The sequence below is a fragment of the Ischnura elegans genome, chromosome 1, assembly GCF_921293095.1.
Source record: "Ischnura elegans chromosome 1, ioIscEleg1.1, whole genome shotgun sequence".
Classification (NCBI taxonomy): domain Eukaryota; kingdom Metazoa; phylum Arthropoda; class Insecta; order Odonata; family Coenagrionidae; genus Ischnura; species Ischnura elegans.
The window spans coordinates 57,150,338-57,173,455 of record NC_060246.1 but is presented as its reverse complement, the minus strand read 5'-3'; the positions used below and the strand labels follow the sequence as shown (position 1 = coordinate 57,173,455).

General features: G+C 41.9%; 1 protein-coding gene across 4 annotated transcripts in view; it reads left to right on the top strand.

The window, feature by feature from the left end:
* Window positions 1–23,118, top strand: part of LOC124161070 — a 485,504-nt gene that overhangs the window by 409,856 nt on the left and 52,530 nt on the right. For all 4 annotated transcript variants that reach the window (XM_046537253.1, XM_046537271.1, XM_046537264.1 and 1 more), the window contains exon 12: window positions 10,672–10,770. In XM_046537253.1, the coding sequence (XP_046393209.1) occupies window positions 10,672–10,770 (99 nt within the window). The remainder of the gene's footprint in view (window positions 1–10,671; window positions 10,771–23,118) is intronic.

Here is a 23,118-nt window from a genome sequence, read left to right as displayed (position 1 = left end):
GGCGAGTGCGATGCGATCATGACATACGTCTTTTCCGCCCTCGTCCGAATTTTCCGAGGCGGAGAGTAAGGGCGGGGAGAGACGAAGAGGGCAGTGGTATCCAACCCCTTTGGCGCGCCGTGGCGGGCGGGCCTTTTGCTAATTAAAATCGATCAACTTGACAGTAGGGAGAGCAGTTGGGAGAGATGGGATTGGACGGGTGGCTAGGAGACGGACAGGGCGGGCCGAGGACAGACAGCCGGCGGGAAAAGGACACTCGAGTGATGTGGGTGGCGAAAAGTTTTCCAGGCGAGACGACGATAGAGAGTCCCCAAAATCCCCTACCTGTCCTCCGGGGCGGAATCGTTATTTTTTTTTTGTTTAATACGCCCACCTCTTCCTTCTGTCGGTCGATCGGCTAGAGTGTGGTCCAAAGAAATGGCCTGCGACGCTTGCTCCGCGAAAGCAGACGGTATCGAGTTTCACGTTGGTGGAGAAATCGCGATGTCTCCCAGACAGAAGTGCATGAGACGATGCAGAGACTTCCTACATTCGCGTTTCACTGCTTCTCTACGTCTATTTCCTCCCAGGTGGCTAGGATCACTCGAGCTATCTTACGCTGGAAGAATAGACTCGGGACTAATTGACCGTTAAGGAATTGAGGTCATTTGAACGTCGATTTTTTTGCGTGTAGAATTTCTATTGAAATTGGTAAGGATTAAACGTTTTTCAGCTATCAATTTGTCATTATAAAGGAAAAGTATGAATCAAAATAGATTATATAAATCAATATTACTACATAAATCATGTTTATCATAATGAATAATTTCTTCAGACGATATATTCTAAGGGCGGATATTCATTTTTCGATTTCTTTTGAGGAGAGTATTTCGTGAGTACAAAAATTTTGATTTTTCTTCTCATAATCCCATCAAAATCTGTTTAAAGCCTAGTGAATTCATTCTTTATGTCTTATGCCCCATGTGAAACTTTTTTTTTGCGTAATGAAACTCAACTTAAGGCCAATATTCGACTTGGCTTTACACTCACAGTCTTCCATTCTTGAAGAGGCCCATAAGCCTGCCCTAAGATGAAGTTCTAATGGCATAAAATAAATATTTTTAAATTTCAAAAGCTCAATTTTCAAGGTATTATCTCGCAATGCGTGACGAAAAAATAAGCAGTTTTCTTCACAATTTCCACTTCCGAACAAGTCTCGATCTTCCACATGATCCATTGTGTACACTTTCCGAGCCCCTAGCACCAATTTTTGAAAAACATTCAGACGTGGGGACGGTCCAACGTAAAAACCCATCTTTCTATGATCCTCTCATTGTGTTACGTACCTTTCCGTTATGGTCGACTATATTTCTATCTCGCTGAGAAAGGGTCGTATGGAGCAGAGAAAATATATATATTCATGCGTATATGTTTGGGCGGACGGAATGAGGAATATTCATGCGATTATGAGCTATTGTTGCCGAAAGAGATCCGGTTCTTTGTGACTGGGATTACACGTCTAAGGGTCATGGATCCCTCCGAAAGAAGAGCCATGGAGGACCGTCTGGTGGTCGTAAGGAGGGCATAAACGCCGAAGTGAAATACAACAACCAAGGTGGAGGGATAGAGGGCGATGTGTAATAAAGAGGAATAAGGGGGAAAATAGGCTGAATATATGCGTACATGAATCAGAAGCTCATTAAGAGCGCATAACGGTCGAAGAAAGGGCGAGAGTTCAACAATCGAGTGCTTACAAAGCAGTTTTTAAGCTGGGGCCTAAAAGGACTGCAATTAGGTAAGAAAGATAAGGTCTGTAGGCTTTCAAATGGGAGTATATCCGAGTTGGAGTACTTTTTAACAATACGAAAAGTGAGCGCGTACTAAGTGTAAGTCAGGTAAGATATTTTTATAGGGAAGGAAATCGAGTTCATTCCATGATTAACTGAGCTGGCGAGTGATTTCCATTCCTTCTATAATGAGGTATATTTATGGTTTTGCGAACATTCGTAGTTTGAAGAACTTAAAATATCTTTAGCGCAGGGTTTTGGAGTGCATACCATTTTATTTTGCAAACTCTCATAGTTTTGTCACCAATTTTAGGCCGTCTATCATTTTAGGAAGGCTAACTAGGTTTTGACCTTAATTTTTCCAGTTTCCTAACTTTATTGGGAATGGAAGATTCCAGGGAAATTTTTTGCAGGAAGACAGAATTTGGATGGGCGGAGAACTGATTTATGCGGTCGTAACTTCGCGACTTGGGCACCCCAACGTTCAAGTCACTTGGTTCAGAGATTCCAACGAGCGAGAGTTCTGTTAAACGGATCGTATCTTTTGGATTAGAGAGTCAGATCACCAATTCCAGGTAGTTTTTAGATGTCGTAGTTCTTCATGGAAGCATTTTCATCGTAACTTTTTACAAAACCGAATCATTTTGAGAATGAAGTCGGTGATGACGCAGTGAATAAACATAGTGCCTCTGATTATATTTTATTCCTCATTACCAGACGTATCATGACATAGATGAGTATATAAAAGTAGTAGTTTTCATTTGAAAAACTCATTAACTATGGCTTTCGGTGTACGAGTATATCACTCCGAGCAATTTATTTCGACCAATCCTGCATGGCCATTGAAATTAATTTTAATTAGTTCTTGTAACAACTTTTACGGGAGTCTTTCTTCTATAAAGATTAGTATCGAACAGTTTTTCGCTTTCGGGATCGCTTTAAAGCCAAAGGCATTCCTTACCATAACCCAAAAACAAATATGCAAATACTGTGCTTGACTTTGCTTTGCACAGTATTAAGTCATATGAGTGCATTTGATGCGACATAAATTATTTAATATATTTATACATCGCCTGTGGTCAATATTTATTTTCAATGAAATATATGACGTATCTCAGGTGAGTTAAGAATAGTAAACAAACGTGTTACTCGGCTCATTATTTGTTCACGTTTTATAGCTTTTACTCTTAAAATATCAGTAACCACTTATCACGAATCTTAATTATATATTCAAAGAGGTCAACGCCTTCTTTAAGGTTGGTTCCCTCTCATCTCCTGCGTTGGAAAAACTTCTTCCTCCTCCAAGTCATTCCAGAAACTTCTCTTTTTTCCTCCGCCTCCTCTTGTTCAACTAATTGCAACCATTTCTCCTCAAACTTCTTCTTCCGAGGAGGTGATGAGAACTCATCTACATGGAGATACCGGCCGACGTTTACGATTCGCCCAAATGCCCTCGAGGTGGACAGCTTGCTGGCATTTTCCTAAATCTACCTTGCCCGTTGCTTTCCAGAAAAATCCACATGATTTTTATGAAAACAGAACGCATATAAATAGAAATATACGATTTCAAAGTAATTAGATGGCAGTGAAACCGCGGCTTCTTCTTCTTATCCTTATAATTAAACTGTTATTCTATAATTTAAACTCATTAAATACCGCCTCTTCTAATTTCTAAAATTCCTCACCACACACAGGTAATTACCTGGTTAAGAAGAGAAAATTCATGTTTTCACTTTTTTGCTATTTCATGTTAACCTCATTTGCGGAAATTAGCAAATACAAATCCAATTAAACCCTTTTAGCGACACTGAAATTCTCCTGGTTGTATACGATGCAAACTACTTGTATCCTCAGATTTAAATATATCTTTACCATGCTTTCTAAAAATTCCGTTTCTCAGTGGTTTAATAACTTTCTTAGATTCTATTTGGTTTCATTATTATTTCAATGCCCATAGCAGCAGGAGCAACTAAACACCATCTAATCAAAAAATGTCAAAAAATAAGGCGTAATAATTGATTGATGCTGTCGCGTAGTTGCTATTGTATAAAAGGTGCCCTTTTTAAGTTATAACGATATGTGCCAACGCCTACGGCATCGATAAATTACTAAGTCAATAATAAATTGATCCAATAGGTTTAATAACTTTCATCTGTAACAAAAGAACTTCTAGATCCGCAGTATAAAAATTTTGGGTATGCATTGTTAAGGATTTTGTTTCGATTCGTAAGACGAAAAAGCTCCCAAAGGTAAAAAAATCTGCCGCCGCAGGAAATTTTTGAGAAAGTAACGGAGAAGTGTACATCCTGTCATCACCGCATCCTTCTCATTTTCCCCTTTTTTCCCCAGCGTTCATTTATCCTCTCGAGAGCCTAAAAGCTATTATGGATCTTCCTCGTCGGGTTCGCGTAAATCGCTCATCCTACCTTCCTTCCTTTCCCTCCCCGAAAGATTCCTTTCCAGGTCGCTACTCCCCATCCGAAGGAATCTCCGTCACTTTTCGTCGGCTTGTTTGTTCTCCGCTATTAAGATTAGTTTACATTTTTACGCTCTTCCTCTCTCTTCATCTCTCTTTCCTTCCCACCCGCTCTTTTTTCACTCGTTAGGCAAGAGAGAAGAAGAGCAAGGGAGCACGGTCGTCGAAAACTGGTCCAAGCCATTCGGCTCCTCAAGGGGGAAACGTACTCGGGTGATTCGATATCCTCCCCCCAGAGGCCGTTTTTTGGGTTTTTTCGCGGGAAGAAAACTTTTTTTTTATTCTGACGAGGAGATTGGGGGAGGGAAGATGGTTATAAGGTCTTTTGAGGGAGCGCATTTTCCCCGCGGGCATAAATTTACGTCTTACCCTACCACCGCACCGCCCCACCACTTTTACCAGTCCATGAATGTCGCGGAAAAGTAATCGTAGCGAGGAGCGCAGCATCCGGCCCGCAGAGGATTCGTCCCCCCGGGGGGACCAGGGTGCTGCTGTTGAGGTCTGCCCCTCCCCCCCACCTTCGCCTTCGCCCCCCGGTGACCCTCTTCCTCCTTCCCCGCTCATCTAACAGTCCGCAACAAACGTTTTCCTTCCGCCGCGGTTTCCTTTCTTCCCGCTCACCTTCCGTATTCTGACGCTGCCATTCAAATCCACGCCTCCCCTCACTGCGATGCCCCCTTCACCAACAGCTAAGCATGCCGGCCGGGTCGCGTCGCACTTACTATTTTCAGCGGAAGTGGTTGAGTGAGCGAGCACTTCCAGCACTCACGCCGTTGTCGCTTTTGTAGTGACAAGAAGTCACCGGCTCAGCCACCTTAACAGGGCGTGAAATCATGGGAAGCCCAACGGTTGTAAAGTGATAACTGTACATTCGATGGGCTCGTCTCTCGCAAGTGAAAATTCAATGCTTAAATCTGTAATTGGGATACTTTTATCGTCCAAAAAAGTGCATCTCTATTCTGGTTCTGATATTTTCTTTTCGCGATTCAGTATTTTCTCTCAGATCCTGTAGTAAAGGGGGTAAATGGTCATATGAAATATATTGGTTATGACTACTTAACTCTTAGAGTGCTCCTTCCTATCTCTCGAGTTAGAAATAGTCAATATTCATTTTATTTAAACATTAACCATTTTATTTAAATTATAAAAATTAACTCATATTACCTAAAATTCGTCAAATAATACATTAAAAATGTGAAACCACATATACTAAAGATTTCCTAAATTTTTTGAATGTATACCTTTAGTTGTTTTTGAGACCTATTTTTTCCTAACCTACTGCAAAATCAGCAAAAATCCGTCGGCACTTTTAGCATAGTTCCTAGACGATCGGTCGGCACTCGAAGAGTTAATTACACGTGCAATTTTTGCTGAGAGAATGGAAAGAGTCAGTGGGAGGAATGGCAGATGAAATGCATTTTTGACAATAAAAAGAAAAATTTGGTTCATTTCTGCCACAACAGGCTGTTTGATGTGATTTAGTATGAGAATCATAATTTTCATTTCACTCTGAACTGCGTCTTTATTTGTTCCTTGCGTGCGTTAGGCACCCACTACGTTAACGATATTAGTATAAGATCAAATGTTGCGTCTATGCATCAATAGTTAACATTCGTGTGAGCTATGGAAGTGTCACTTGGGCATCGTCCCTTAGAACGCCATCGTAAGAACGCCTCGTTTCTCTTTCCTGACGTGTCGTTTTCATGCACCTCAATCCATTCGACACTGCTCTCCGCGCAGCCATTATACTGAATCGTTTTCCGTTCTCCGCTGCCTCTCCCATTATCGTCTCCCAACGCCTATTTCCCTTCGATCGTCTCCTACCTTCGCGAGTTGAGATAACTCCCTTTTTCCCCCGGGAGGACTGAAAAGCGACCGTGCAAACGCCATGTCGACAGCCGAGCGGAAACTACTGGATGCCATTAAACGCAGTTCATCTCGCGAAGGTGTGTGCAAGAAGGTTCGGCAGACGGGAGTAAATCATTTGCTTCATCCCACTTTTTGTAGCTTCGTTCGGGCCCACGGATATGGGGCTAAGTGTCATGAATAGGCAAGCCCCAATGCTGGGATTGAAATTTATAGATTTCGGGCGGGACACTTGCTCGTTCATGAATTATGGATGCAACCGGTGACCGTAAAAGGCACGGTTCATCTGTTTCCTGGCCCGGGATATTGGGTCCTCTCGTTCCCAAATCGAATGATGACGATCCCTCACGCCCCATTTCTTCTCATCCTTTACACCTCTCCTTCGCCTTTCAGAGCTTCGCAAAACTTGGCGCGTGAGTGTGAACTCCCAAAAGATAAACATTTATACAGAGCTCACATTCGCAAGACAAGCATTTGAACTGTGGTTCCGCAAATAATTTTAAAAATTTAGACTTAGGTCTCCTGTCACTCCTAACATTTCAACCATTATAAATTGGATCATGAAGAGTTTAATTGTCTTATAATCAAATTTTATCATTGTTATGAAATACATTTTAGTCTATTATTTACTCTGGCAAGATTTCACAGTGCACTGAATACATTAACTTTAAAAAAAAGCTATATTCATCTTTTTATTTCGTTTCTGGTAGACTTTAAGAATTTTACCACGATTTCTAAGGTTGACAATTGAAATTGTATATACTTTTTTCAATGTCCGTTGGAAATGTGAGCTCGCATGGCGCACGGAGCAAGTACACTCAAAACATCGGGTTCAAGCAAGGGAGCGCCACCTTGACCACTCATAATTAAAAATACCTTAGCAGTCAGTTTCATCTATTTCGTCTAGCGTGTTCGCATAGCTACATTAATACACCCGATCCTCCCACTCCCTCTCTTCCTCTACGAATCTCAACTACTAGCTTTCTCCCACGACACATCCCACCCCGGTCCATTCCACACCTCACCCTTTCCTCGCCATCCTTCCCTACCCTGCCTCCGTTTTCTCCGCATATCCCTTCCCAATAATTTGGAAGGTGGACCTTTCTCTGCCCTCACTCCACCCCTTGTAATGATGGCCGGGAGAGAGTTAAAAGGCTCGACGTGAGGGGGTTGAGACCCCAGGGTAGGAAAAAAAATAAATGCTAGCATCCGCCCTGCAGCGTGCTGGAGCTGCCAAGTTTCGTTTTTACGGCCGCGTCGGCCACTTTTGCGGGTCCACTCGTGTGATGACTCTATACAAGGGACGGTGCGGCCCCCTCTCACAAAGAGCGCTCGCTGCCCACCGTAGGCGTGGCTCCGACACCCATTCTGCTAACCACTCGTGTTTCGCTGATTTGGTCCCCCCCCTTCAGAAGTCCTCTCCGAGCCCTCATACCCCTCAATGGACCCCGATACACCCTTCTCTTCGACCCTCTTTAGCGCCCTGTCTCGGCCGACGAGAGTGCTACTTCCGATGGAGAATTTCTGCTTACGAGAATAATTGTTGCTGAGTTGCTCCCAGGAGTCGCTTTTCCTCTACCAAAGCTTACAGCGTCGAGAATCAGATGTAAGTTTTTCAGTGCGGCCTGGAAATTTTTCGGCATTGATAACTCGCCCAGTACGACCTTCCTGAAATTCTCTTCCCTCGTGTCAATCATATTTTTCGGTTTTGATGAGGAGCCCGTGTTTTGAGCCTCATACTAGTGGGAAGGACTAAGGATCGTGGAAGATCAAGTGGCATAAGCTCAGATTGGAAAAACTGCGGGGCTAAACTAGAGATATAGCAGATGATTTTAAATTAAAAATATGTTTTCCTGTTGGCTTTTTCTATCTTTTTGAAAACAATCCCCGTGAAGCTCATCCCTGAATTTTGGACAAAGAAAATCTAAGGAAGAGAGAAAGAACCCTAAAAGAACAAACATAAAGCAACGAAATTTCGAAGGCTACAATAAGAATACCATCGTCCAGGGAGTGGATGCATAGCCAGATTTTGAATTGGTTGAATTCACCTATGATTTCAGCTCATATGGGCTCTGATTAAAACCTTGCAGACTTTGAACGTTGAAGAAAACTCTGGATCACAAATAAAAGAAAACTGTAAACGAGTTTATAAGCCGTTATGAGCGGTAGTTAAGCAAACCATAGGTCATAACTTTAGAGCGACCTTTTTAATGTCTTCCTAATGCCTAGTTTAATGTTAAACGTTTTTATTTAACCAATTTAGGTTTCATCTTGGGGTTTTATAAGTCGAAGGATCTAATAAAATACGACGTCTTCAAATCAATGCGAAACACGCATTCCTGAGTTTCTCTCCAATTTGCTTCGCAATGCGTGCATCGTCACGAGAAAACATCGGGTGTATAACCTCTCCCGCCAGCTTAATCTTCCACCGATAGCTATCTGTAAAACTCGCATCCATTCCGTGCACCTATTTTATTCGAGCCCAGAGGCTAAGAGGAAAGAAACTAGCCGCGTAGATACCGGGCGAACTACCGCATGCGAGGTATCCCTATCGTAAATTTATCAACCCACCCGCGAGTGATTAATCCTTCTTTTACGCCAGTCGCCATGATGTGGAAAGGTTGTGGACCTCTCCCGACCATCCCCCACCCCACGCTCTTAAATTGAATCCCGCAATTACCAGTGGCCGAGCACACACCGATAGGTTTTCACTTCACGGTATCCATCCGATGCGGGGACGCCGATGGTCGACGGCCACACGCGGATGTCCGCTCTTAACACGTGCGAAAGTGCCCGACGGTGAAGAGCGTGGGCGATGCAGAGAGGTGTCGGACGCTGCTAAGTTATCCTCCGCTTCTGCCACTCCCTGTTCCCATCCCAACCAACCCTTCCTCGTTCCGACGGGCAGACCCTTTTCCGGGTCGCGACGCTTTTCTCGTTCACGCTTCGCTACCGGCCACATAACGCATATCAGTGTATTGGCATGCGTGTGTGAGGATCTTAAAACTTTGAAAGATATACGGGGTTCTAAACGTATAAAAATATATATATCTCTCTCTCTCTCCCTCGGACCGTGATGGTTTGCGTGGTTACGAGAATTGAAGCGCAAGCTGTCGATGCACTTACCTCGAGACGGAATTTTGGTTGTTAACTTACCGTTATTTCCTTTTTCCAGTTTTCAAAGAGGCCTTAATTCAAGATCAGATAATCTACGTTAGATCTGATGATCGAAAGAAGCCGTTGAGTATTCATTACTGCATTTTTCAATATTCTCTCGATTTTTCGTCGTTTCCGTCCTCTTCAAAATATATGTTTGAGTAATTAATTTGTGTCTTCTTATTAATTTAATTTTCTTTTTAGGATATCTTGAAATTTGTGATTTATGTTATGTTAAGATATGCTTCATTCACCATGTTAAGCTCATTCCTTTTCAATCTTTTGACAACATGCAAATGTAAGAAAAATTTGGTTTAAAAAGGTAGGGAGATTAGCACGTATTGATATTGTTAGCCCTTATTTTAATAGCTAGCCCAAATGGGAGGAATATAACCGTTCATTCCTATTCTCTAGGAACTCATTTAAGCACTTACATCTTGGCCTCTCGCTTGTCTTCCCCATCTTCGTCGATTCGGTCACCATGCCAATTTTTTGCCTCCGAGTCGTTTTCACGGGCCCAAACTTAAATTCATGACATCGCGATTTCACAAGATGTCGGGACCTGAGATTTTTTTCGCGGCACGTCCGCAACTCTGATGGCGCTTTTCGCAATCGTTTTCCGATCTCGCTTAAATGAGCGCACGCGCTGGAAATTTTCTTGTCGTGGGATGGAATGTTTTTTTTTTCTATTTTTCTCGTCCTGCCTCACTTGCACTCCCTTCCCAATCAGTGGATTAGGGAAGGAGTGCAAGCAAGTAGTATGTGTACTCGATTGGATTTCTCCCCAATTATCACGAGTTGGCAATGGTCACCCGCTAACTCGAAAGATTTTGATTTCTGGTACAGTTTAATTTTACAGTTTTTTTTTTTACTTCAACACATTTACATGAGCATGCATCCGAGTTTAATTTTATTTTTCCATTGCTTTGAGAGTTTCTGAAAATGAAGAGATATGAATTCTTCTTCGCTCTTTCCTCTATTCCGTTTTATCCTATTTCAACAATTTCTTTTTCCAGGTAAAATTATGTTCATACATTCAGAAGTTTATTCAACTTGCGTACTTAGATAGCGTCTTTTTTGTATTCGTCATTAGTGGTTAATACATAGTTTTCATTACATATTGCGTCTTTGAGGCTGTTGACCGCAATTCCCTCTCTTTTAATCTTTAGAAACTTGTGGAATCAGGATTGGGAGAATGTCACGTCTCCATTCAAGTGGCATAAACTGTCTAATCTCGCAGCATACTAATTGCCCCAACACGTATACGGAGACTGATACTTAAACGGTATGCGACGGTTGCTTAGATTTATTAGCAAGAAGAGGTCTGTGGTTGTATCATGCGCCTGTTTTCATTGCATGCATTCGCTTTCTTGAACTATTATAACATCAAACATTCTTCTTTTCCAGGGTCTGCCACTTCACCTACAGATTGACACCTATGAAGATCCGAGGGAGACCACTGTGTATCACAGGGCTTACTGCCAGATCAAAGTCTTCTGTGATAAGGTGAGTAATTTATTTCTCATTCATCACCTCTCTTGAGAGTCATCATCATATGCCCTTTTGATATCTCAAATAAAACACGGTTCTCTCAATCAATCTCTGCCGTAAAACGAATGAATCTGAACCGCATTTTCTCCGTCGTAACTCTGAGAATATTTTCTCAAACCTATTGCACTGATAACCTTCGAATAGATAGATAATAATATTTACCCACTCATGAATAAGTTTTCCCTCTCCAAAAAATTTATTTTATATTATATAGAAATAGGTCCATATTACTAGAGGTGTATGCTCTTCGATGAGTTGGGAGATAGAGAATTTGAAGTCATTCGTCACCGCCTTCGGTTGTAGCACTCTTTTGAATGAGTAGTTTCATAGTTGAGGTGTTTGCGTGTGTTCTCAGATAGTTGAACTCAAAAGAAGAAAAAGATAAGACTCCTCGTGTTTATTATTCACCGTCGTATGGCTCGCACTCAGAAATATTTACAGCTCAATGACGGCCAAGCGTTGCATTAATTTGAAAGACGTTATCCGAAACACTTGGGCGCTCACTCGTCGAGTTTTCTCTCGTTGATGCTGTGGCTTGCATTAAAACGTTCTTTTAGAGTATTCCATTCCCGTTGAAGACGGTCGTGAAATCTTTTGACGAGTGCAATCTGTTTATCCTTCAACTCCTCAAGGGCGAGTTCTTTTCTGACTCCAATGAAGACCCCGAAGTTCACGAAGCGTGGCCAATTCTGAAACCCCAAGGTGCTTCATTTCGGTACTGCTGATGCTTTTTATGCGTCATTCCAGCCTCCTGTTTTGGATCACAACCTCATACGTATAGTTACATGAGAAGATTAAAATTCGAAGGCTTTTCTTAACATTTACTTAACGTAAAAGGAAAATTATTTAGTATCGCAGGAATTTATTTTCAGATTTTTAAAGAGTGAAAAATATACATTATATCAGTGGTGGTGTACAAATAAAGTGTTGCATCTTATGACGACGTAAAATTCCAATTTATGTGATATTTTTTTATCGTTTCGAATTAATTTCAGTGGATAAAAATTTTTGAATTTTCATTCCATTTGAGTTTTTTTTTACTGTCGCTCTCTTGGGAACGGAGGCCGTCATCCTCTGCAAATGAAAACGGCGGCAGATTTTGAGGGATTTTCGTTTCTGACTACTACCACCTTTTTCATTCGCCCCTCCACCCAAGGCCACACGCACTGCCCTTTTCTCCGCCTTCATTCTTATGCTTTTTCTCCCCACTCAACTTCAACCCTGTAGGGGGCCACCGCGTTTGCCCCTCGCTTTACCGTGGCCAGCTAACTACGGACTGCGTGAAAACGTCAAGTGCCTGACAGCTTACATGACTTATCCATTCAGAAAAAAAAGTCCATTTCATTCTCGCAGCCCCGAAAAGGGTCCTCGCTTCATCCCTTTCTAATTCTCACCGCTTTTCTTCCCCTTCAGAATCTTTCTTTACCTCTATCTTTCTCCAAAATAAAGTCATACTCTTAATTCCTCAGTATATTCTAAATAAAGCTATCTTACTTTATCAGCCATACGTACTGCTGCTTCCGCTTCTGCCCCTTATTCGTTTCAATCATAGTATTTGATCGCCTAAAGTAAGGTCCGGAGAAATTTTCCCTGAAGTGAGAAACTGTGGGGATCGTATGGTGACTAGAGTGCTGGGTAACCATTCAGATGGTCCAGGTTCAAATCCCGGCGGTGGCAGAGTTTTTTCAGAGGCGATCCCTACTTGAGTGCTTTGTGGAGGGCACTTTAAGTGCAGCACTCCGTCCGTTGGATGGGACGTTAAGCTGTAGTCCCTTGGGCGCCTTTCGTTAGGAGTTGGCTAATGCCGACGCCGGGTTTCTCTCCACCCGTCCCGAATTGCGCAAATGACCTCATCTTTCGGGCACGTCCTTCAAATGCCATATCCCAGTGAGAATCTATCGCTGGCTACTTAGTGATGAAAAGAACGCTCCAGAAATGCGTTGCAAAATCAGTCACAGCAATTTATAAATAATTTAACTGGGCTCATTTTGAAAATATATTTTTTAAACTATAACCTTTGAGATGCATTTCACCAGGTATCTACGATAGTGTGCACAATTTCCCGTGCGTTTCTGGTCAAATTAGGAAGTTCAAAAAAATCCATTAACTTGCACTGAGAATAGGTTCTTATTTTAATCCTAGATCTTAATCCACGAGGTGGAATATGAGTAGGTACCTATAGCTTGAACTTAAAATGAAAGTATAGGTCAAAACCATGAGTAGCTTGTTCTCTTGTCTCTGTGTAAGTAACTAAATTCGAGTTTTGGGGGCATGGCATTTGTTGCAGTGAGCGTAGAGCCTTCGGTAATTTTGAACAAAAATGCCGGTCTAACTTTTTGGCCCGCGTCTCACGCAAAAGCCAGCCACTCTAAGTCCCATTTCCTCGCCCCTTTTCCCGCTATCGACCGGCATTCATATCGCCCACCCGCTCCACAGTTTCCTGAAACCTTTTTGTATTCTTCCTCGACTACCGACGCAAATCATTAGAGCTCTCGTAGTCACTTAAACGCCCTTTAATCTTTCCCGAAATCTACATTTTTATAAACAGCCACCGTGGTGAATTAATTCTTGTTTTTTGATCTACTAGAACCACAACCAAATATTTTAGCGGCTTGAATATGCAAGTGGCGAGCCGCCACCTGTCTTACCCGGCGTCATGTGTGCGTTTAATCCGTTAAAAATTTTAATGACAGCTGCCGTGCTACGGAAGAATAGAGGGAAACTTCGGAACGGAAAACATTTATAGAGACATTGGAGACCCGAGTGAAGCCAAAACGTCACGCTATTTAACTCGATTTCGCCATTAGTCGAAGCAAATTCTGTTCATTGATTTGCATTCATTCCCGATGTTATCTTATCATCATCGCGGTATCCTACGGCTGAATGAGTCGGCTCCTTTGAAATATGTTTCCCATTCCAAACTTAAATGTCATGCCACGCTTTCTTTGCCGCGTGTCCCTTGTATTAAGGCTGACAATAACGAAAAAGGAAGTTTTTTTCTATTTACGTGTTTCAACGACTAATTTTTTCAGTCAAATATTTTACGTTTAATACGTGGTGGTTGAGCAGGATCATGAGAGTAGGCTTTTTACCACTTCAGTCGCGAATTGCTGAGGGAAAATCCGATTGAGTAGCATGCTCTCGGTAAATAAACCCCCTTTTAAAGTGCTTGACAATAGATTCGCGTGAAAGTCTGCTCTTTCCTCCTCCTTCAGGCCAATGATATCTCGTATTTTCGTACACACTTCGAATTTCTCTGTAAAGGTCGTATTTGAGTATTCATTTTTTTTAACCTTGAAAGAAAATAGAAACTGATGTTACTATCATGGCTAACGACATTAAGATTAAACTATCTGTTGAGAGGACGAAAATTTGGCGCAACTTGGGGAAAGGGTAGCCTAGTATCGCTATTAGTTCGATATGTGTGTATATACGACGGTCTAATGCTTTACAATCTAATAAATTAGGCGAAATTCAAAACCTGAAGAACGATTCTCGTTGATGTGCTGTATGTATCAATGAGAAACTTTGTTTACCAGGACTGAAACCCGGGAATTTCAATAGATCCACAGAGCTTTAGTTTTCATGTACGAGCTTAATTAAGTCTAAATATGAAGTATTTTCGCAACTGCCGACGCACAATTTTACTGGCATTAAATATGAAACTGGAAGATTATCATGGAGGGAAATATATGAGTAAGTATTTTTTTTTATAAGTATTTTGCCGCTTCATGATAAGTCAATCATTCGTGAGGTCACAAGTTTTCCAGCGAAAAGGAACTGCGGATGAGATAATTCGACCGAAGTGCCTATCTCATTCTTCGTCCCCGAAAAAATTGTTTTTCGAAAATGGCCGCGGGTGAAAAAAAAAACATGTCTTTATTACTTTTCCCGAAAGTATTTATTGCACCTTTCCGCTGTTTGTTCCACGGACGACGGTCGTAAAAACCCATTGAGAGCCAAAAATGGCTAAATTTTTTTCTACCTATGGTTTTCGTCGGAACGAAAGTTATACTAAAAACGGATGCGCCTGGAATAATTGATTGAAGTTTGATCGTAAAGGCCCAAATTAAATCAATTTTGTTAAGTGGGATCCGTATTTCTTTTAAGAAAGGTTGAATCAACACGGTTGAAAAGCCCTATCACCGCTACATCAGATAATCGCTGCCAGTTTTATCCCTCCAAGTCGCGCTATCGGAAGTAAGCTGGGTTGAATCTTCCCATTTTGCATTCTTTTCGCACTAATAAAAGCCAATATCACCACGCTCCTATCTTTGCTTAACCCATTAATTTTCGGACGACCTTATCTTCCTCCCCCTTCCCGTGGTATGTTTCCGAAGAGGAACCGTTCTCCTCCCGTGAATAGCCATTGCAGTATTTTTCCTCGTCCAACTCTGAAGGCTTGTTGGTTCCCACGTTTACATCCCTCCACTTATTTTCCGCTGCAAAAAGGTTCGTTCCATGGGTCACACAATTTGGACGGAGGCCGATGTTTTCGAACATCGACGATACCATTTCCTGCACTGTAAGGCAGTAACAACGTGCAACTTTATTCCGATGATCAACTTATTGTTGATAGTCCACTGATTGTCAACGATTGATCAATTTTCGATAGCCAAATTGTTGATGATCCACTGAATCACTGGTGTTAACCGATTGTTAATAATTTACCAACTTTTGGTCGTTAACCAATGTTACATTATCGACCGACTGTCAACCATGATAAGTCAACCGATGGTCAAATGCTAGTTAATAGGTAAGAGTTTGCCACCGGTCAACCAATTTTCAATGTTTACTAATGGTCTGTAGACAACTGTCAATAATCAACTATAGTCCATAGATAGCCAAATTTTGATTGTCACCTTTCTGCTGACAGTCAATATATTTCAATCATTTGCTATTGTCTAGTATCAGCGATCCGTAGCCTATGTTGACCAACTCAATCAATTTCTACAATCGACATGAAAGACTGTGGGTTATTTCAAACAATATCTCTGTATCCTAGATCGTCCATCGAGATAGTTTATCTCCAAACATTTCCAGACTCCTCTGTTCTCAAGTATTTGCTCAATGGAGTATAACTACAGGGAGCTCACTCTAGCCGCAACTCCCAATCTCTTCCCCATTCTCCCCTCTTCACTTTTTCCCCACGTATATATCTCCCTCACACCACCGATCCCAGCTCAAAATCCGCCTCCTCCACCGTAATCCCTCCTCTCCTTCATCCTCCGCGCTCCCTTGTCACTTCACCTGCCAGAGAACTCTCTTCTCAATCCCAGCGTCCCTGTCTTCCCATCTCTCCGCCTCACTCCCAAATCGTACGTGCGTCAAAAACTGACGTACCCGGGCATCCTCGCATGCACAAGCATACTCCGAAGAAAATAAAATAGTAGCAGTGGTCTTCCCCCTACTCTTCTTCCCTCTTCCTGAGCCTTCTACCTCACACTCACTCTTCCGTCTGCCAAATCTCCTCACTCCACACGGAGCCGCCTCCGCTTCACCGAAACGTACAACCGCGCGCCTCCTCCAAGTTCCCCCCGGGGGCCTAAGCTTTCCCATCTATGCCCTCTCTCCTCCTTGCTTTTATCACGTCCTTCTACCGTCCCTCCAAACATCGCTACCCACCTCCTCCATCAGATTCCCCACTTCTTTCTTCAGTCTTCACGGGGGCCATCTCCCGTCCCGTGACACCTTTCACATCGATTCGGGTTTATGTGCGTGTGAGGAGAGAAGTGTGTATGCATATACATTCATTACCGCAACGTACATATGTATATATAAAGGCATATATATTTTACTTCCACGAAAATTTATGTGTATACGTGCGTATATTCTGGCTCATTTACGTGATAAGATTTCTCTCTCTCACTTCGAGCTGTATCATACAAATTTTTTGAGTCCGGAACCTTGTAAGTTTTATCTATTAGTTTCACAGCGTGATAAAATGGTTCGGACCAAGCTTCGCAGCCCGGGTCGAGTGCTAAGGCTATCTTTTCAAAACGAAAGGGCTCAGATTAAAAAAAATAAACCTGTTTCTCCGTCAAATTTCGACTCTTTACGGGAGATAAATCCATCTGTCATGACTCCTAATATTTCTATTAATAGAAAAGTTTAATGATAACGTCTAACCTGTTTTTAAATACCGGTTATGCTAATGGAATGATTTTAAAAATTATGTGGTGAAGTGAAGGAATTGCTTGGATTTATGTGATTTCTTTGTGCCGGGATTCATTTTAGAGTTGTTTTTTTCAAATTACTTTTATCCATTACGTTTGGATTGTACAGATTTTTATTCCTAGAAAAAAATACTTCACCGTTCTCTACAAGTAGCTGGTTCTATTGTTTACTAAGAAAATAGTTATTCCTTTCCATACTCATTAGTATTAGTAATTGTTCATAATTTACTTTATTCTGTACCTAAAGTTCTCTGGCATAAATGAGTATCGGTAAAGCCGTAAGCGTTTTTAGAACCAACGAATAACTTACCGGTGAATAATTCATTAAATCACTGAAATCGCTTTTGAGCCGGCGGAAATGTCCGCGCGAGAATGTTTTCCCGTGTTTGAAGTTGCTTAAGTGACAGCACACGCAAAAATGTAAGATTCCCATCTCTTGGCGGAGGATGTTCCATTTTCTTTTCTTCTTTTTTTATTAGTGTTTCACTATTTCTCCCACTCCAATGGCGCCATGGTCCCGTTCACTTTAACGTGACCGCGTGGGCGACGCAAAGTCGTAAAGTTTGGCGTGCACACACACACGAGCGCACTATTTCCATCGTATAAGGCGCCGGGGCCCTAAACGCGCTCCGCCTCAGAATTCCGTCCTCACAAAAGTTTATAGTCGTCGACGTATTTTGACGCCACTTGGTGCCTCGGGCACATCTCTTTTGGTTTTGCTGGTCCTTTTGATAGTTGCACTTTTGTGTGCTTCCTGTCTACATGACATGTCTTCTTGTACATAGTTTGCAATTATTGTCATATCGTGCGAAATTTATTACGACTAAATCCTCCATATCTCGGGAGTAATCATTGCTACGGGCGGAGGAGGATTGTAATGAAATTCGGTGCGTATTTTCCAGTTTTGTCTTTGTCGCTTCTTCTAGTATCAGATGCTACGTAGGTATTAGAATTTTCTCCTTACATTTTAAAAATTCGTCCTTTATTCGATGCTGTCGGTTATTTTTTGTGCAATTTTATTTTCAAAGTGTCCAATTTTTACTTAAAATTTAATCACCTAATTTAAATTTTCACAGTGCATTTTTAGCGCTATCACGTTCTTCCTCTTCCCGAAAGTTTTCCACATTTGGAGTGAGCATAAAAAATGTTTTAAGCCTCATTAACTGACTGCCCCACTTCACTCACTTGTTTCCTGCTTGGTATTGTGACGACTTCGGTATCGTGGCCAGTCCTAAGTTCCATCCATGACGGGCATTGACGTCAGAACTATCGATTTCTGCAATCTCAGCCGTCTGAGCTTCAACGCTTTAGGAAAAATGATACGCAATCAACGTCGAATCAATTAACGCTGTTTTTTTTTTATCTTTCCTGCCCGAACAAGTTCCGAAAACTCCCATACCGACTGCGTCAGTACCTGTATAATCGTCAGTTCGTTCATTTCCGAGACGAGTGATTAGGTTCGAAAAAATCTATTTTTTGTGCAACCCCACCTTGTTCGTATTCTTATTAATGTCGGCACGGGATGGAGGAGAAAAAGGTATATTTTTAATGGCATTCCGCTTCAATAAGCAATCGACCATCATGTGCGTCATAGGTGAAAGCAAAAGCGGGACAATTTATCGAGCACGTTCCGTCACTTTGGTGAATTCTCACCTCTCTAGCATCCGCTCCTGCACCGTACAGGCTGCGTTTTCGAAACGGGGCGGGAGGGTGGGCGTGTGCCTCTTTTGGGAATTCGGAATTCGTAATGATATCGGCCAGTCGAATGACCCGGAGCGGATTCGGGAGGAACTTGAAAGGGATGTGGAGGAATGAAGGGAGGAGTATGCCTACAGAGGGCCGCGTGAGGAGGGTGCTCTTTTTTTTGTCTCGACTGACAGTCGTTTTTATCCAGAGGCGGTGAAATCGGCCACTGTAAAGGTTAGTTACTACCTCGGGGTCAAGCGGCCGGAGAAAAATGAACATTCATTGCTAGCAGAAGAATTTCAGTTATAAAGTTATATGCACACACATGTGTAGTTTGCAGTAAGATTTATCGAGTTTTCCACCGGATGATTATTTCGTTGGATACTAACGTTCCGAAGGCTGAGTGAACTATCCTATTTAAAATAAGGCGTACTTACCCCTCTAAATATCACACTCAGTTGTGGGACACAGCCCACGATCACTCAACGTGATTGCAAGGGACAAACATAGCACTCATTGCGATTGCGTAAATTCATCTGAAACTGAGTTAAGTTGCATGTTCTCGAAAAACTGCCGATATTACGATGGATTTGGAAAATGTAAAGAAATAAAGAATTGATAACAGATTTAATGAGGATTACTATATCTCTCTTTTGTGAGGCCTGCAAATAAAGGGAGCCGTAAAACGATCTTCCATGTCACAGAAAGCCAGTTCAGGGTGAGGATTAAGGGTCTTGACATCAGGGATTTTGTTCATCAGCCTTGGTTGCAAGCGGACAAGCGAAAATTCTCTCATTTCTGTCCTTACTCTGTGGTCATGACGGGGAGTGGCCACGTTCATAATGTAAAGGATGAAAATTCGCACTAAGCCATGTGGTGAGAGATGTGAGACCCATGAGTGTAGGAGTGCTTCTGCCCATGTGTTACCTCGGGTGAGACAAGAGGAAGCCTCTTCGCTTTAAGAATAGAGTGCTCCCCCCGCAGGGGAGAAATCGTCTTGTTTTACGTATCACACCGACACCACTGCGCTAGAATTTCTTCCTCGGCAAATGAAAACATCATTTGCCATTCCCACGGTTGGATGTTTCTACGCGTCATGTCCGCCTTCTTCTCGCCTACTTTATCACTCACCTCCTTTCTAGATTTATTCCACCAACTGGAATTCTTGAATTGATATACGCAGTTTTACTATAATCAATGCTATGAAAAATCTTTAAGAGTTTTAGATGGATGAAAAAGGGTAAATCTTTGCCATCATAGCCGACAGTCTTCAATCTTAAAATGTTTTCCTCTGATTTTTTATCTACCTCCTTTTATCTCGACTGAAGATATGTTAATCATTTTTTAGCTTATATTCTATTATTTAGTGCCTATGTTTTGATGATGGTATATCATTTCATTCCTTGTATTTTAGCAATTCATCTCAGGTCTAGAAATGATACATCTACAACGTGCATCGTGATACATCATCATCAATATATATTATTTTCAGTGTAAAAAATCTTCGAATGTGCACAATTAATTTCTGAATGACTTTCTAAGATGGGCATAGTGAATACCGAAATTAATTTTGAGCTTCTCTCGCGTTATACTGTGTGAAAGAAATAAGTCCTTGACTCTCTCACGCTCTCATGTTAAACGTCAGCTTGGGATTTTATCCATGTCAAATGCATTTCTTGTGGAAGAGACTCGTGTAACTCGATAGATTAAGCCGAGATAGAGTTGATTCGAGGTTTCGGGAACATCAGGCGTTGACCTCATCAAAAATCCCTCTCCAAGGTGAAGGAACCTTCAAAAAAAATAAAAAGAGGTAGATTCTCGTCCAGGCTAGCGAACTCCTAGATAATGTTTCCCCGTGTCACCATTCCCTGCGGGAGATGTTGGAGAAATCTCTGTCCATCGGAACGGAAATGTTCGGAGAAAACTGTTAGACTGTTCCCGAGTGATGGCCATGAAGGACCGCGAAGAGGTAGGCAGGTGCCCTCAGGGGACAATTCCGAGGACACTTCGCGGAGACAAGGTGGCTTAAGAGTGCTCGCTACCTCAGCGAAAAGCGTCTCTGTAGACCTTCACAATATCCCATTTTGAGACTTAACCGTGAGCATAGTTACGTTATCTAAATAAAACTCGAAATATGTGTAAGTATAATCTTAGGGCAGGACGATTTATACTCACATAATAATAATCAGAAAATTTAAAAGTTGCAATTTAGAGTTTTTTTTTATATTATAAGGTGAGGATAAATTTTCATGTCGTTGCAACAATTTTTTTCATTTTTAAGTTTAAATTGAGGAAAAAATAGACTTAAAGGAAACTTCTCCCCCAGTTTTCCAATGCACATTCTTGTAACTGCAACAAAAAAATGCTGATCTCTCTCCATTGCTACAGAAATTGCTTATGAAACTTTTAATTTTAACTGCATGCATCACTTCATTTATGAATAAAAAGCTAACTTATAACACTGCTTACGTATATGCTAGATTGTTCGTTGACGCCTGCACGACATTAAATGTACATTATATTGTGTATTCATGTTAAGTATAAATGCAGTATTGCATAGAGTTTTCATATATTCTAATCACTTTTTATAGAGGACTAATCACTGTTTTTATTTATCGAGCGCTAAGCTAAGCCGAGGTAGTCCGTCCTCTTTGAGCGTTTCCGTGGAAACGATGATGTGTGGTGAGGGGTGTGCTTTTCATGCGGGGACGGCGCGTGATAAGCGATTACCAGCGCGGCTCTCGGCGCAAAAACGTGCCCGATACAGGGAATGTTCCATCTCACGGTGGAGGAACACGGTGTTTCGAGGAAGGAATGGTTTGCATGGGACGAGAGGGTGCAGTGAGAAGGGGAGAAGAGACTACTTAGGTGTGAGGATAAGCATGGGAGCAGGAAGTGGCAGTATTCGAAAATAGATGAGAAGAGGTCGGATGTGTCTTCCTCCACTGACAGTTTTACCAGCGGTGTTGGATAAGGTAGGATGGGTTCTCATGTGCAGTAGATATTACACGCAATTCTGGGTATGCTATTCTGTCGCTTATCTCTCATGTACCTGCTTCTCATGCAACGCAGCCCTTTTAACTGCTTCTGCTATTAATTTATAAAGCACAACCATGTCTCGTATGTTGGTTGCGTTAAAAAAAACATGCAAAAAATCTCCTTTACCTATCTTACTTGTGTCGTATTTTGTTCCAATTTGTCACGCTTTAGTCCGTCTTCGTAATACGAACCCCCCTCCCCTACTTTCCACCCCAAGACACCCTTCATTTCGCCCGCCGTATTAGTACATTAATTTTTTTTTATTAGTTCCGCCTAAGGACACTGGAAATTTCCTCCCATCAAACGCGTGAAATTGAACCGTGGCATTCGTCACGTACGCAGGAAAAATTGGGCGATTGCCAGCCGCTAAGATTCTCACCTCCATCCAAAATCCACAATAACCTCCCGTCTTTTTTATTGCCTCGTTCCAAGATCTGCAATGTTCTGTGATGGCTTAAATTGATGTACCAATCATCACTGACCTAGGCTGCTGTTCTCACGGGATAGCCTGAGTTATTAGTTAATCAATAATTAGATAACTTCAAGGTGACTCCTTGGGACACGGGAAAAGCGCCCAAGTGTTTTGGGGAGTGGTCATCGTCACTCCCCTCTCCTCCGCCACAGCCTCATTAGTGAGCCGTAACGCGAAAAAAGAACTCGGAAACGAACTTGTTGGGAGTTCTGCGGTAACGACCAAGTGGAGGGGAGGATTTCGGAGCCCACCCCACCCATTCTAACCCTCTCTCTCCTTGTCCCTACCGTCCCCCGCCTCCTCCCACCAATTCCGCCCTAGCGATTCGTCTATACCCCTCAGTCGAAGTCATGATTACGATAACCTATCAGGTCTACTTGGCAGGAAGTTTGGATGACCAGATTTTTTATAAGTATTAGGTCACCAAAGTTGTTGCTGCGATCGTTTTTCTATGAATGCATAGTATATTAAACATGTATTAACGTGTCTATCCATGGATCAAACTTGAAGTGGCATAGAAGACTTATGGAGAATTTTTCTTTTGGAAAGTGAGTTTGGCCTCTTCAGTCTGTTTCATTTGTGTTGCTAAAAAGTAAATTGCTACAATCTATCATTGACTCTTTTATCTTCTACTATTCAAGTTGCCGAAGCTTTGGTTAGGTGATACCACACTCTTTGTTAATATGTACTGATGCCAAAGGCTTGTATTTACAAAGGTATTTCCACTATATCATTTCCTTTCAATTCGATGTGTAATGTTGAAATTTCCCAAAGGTTTTAGACCCAAATTTTTCTCGAAAATTCATCGTAATTTATTTCCATCCAACTAATTACCCAGTAAAAATGCCGTTCATGTAAGATATCACATATCCGTTAGTCACTCATCCTCTTCTTCCTCTCCACGGTCATGTCAAGGTGGAACCGGCGGAT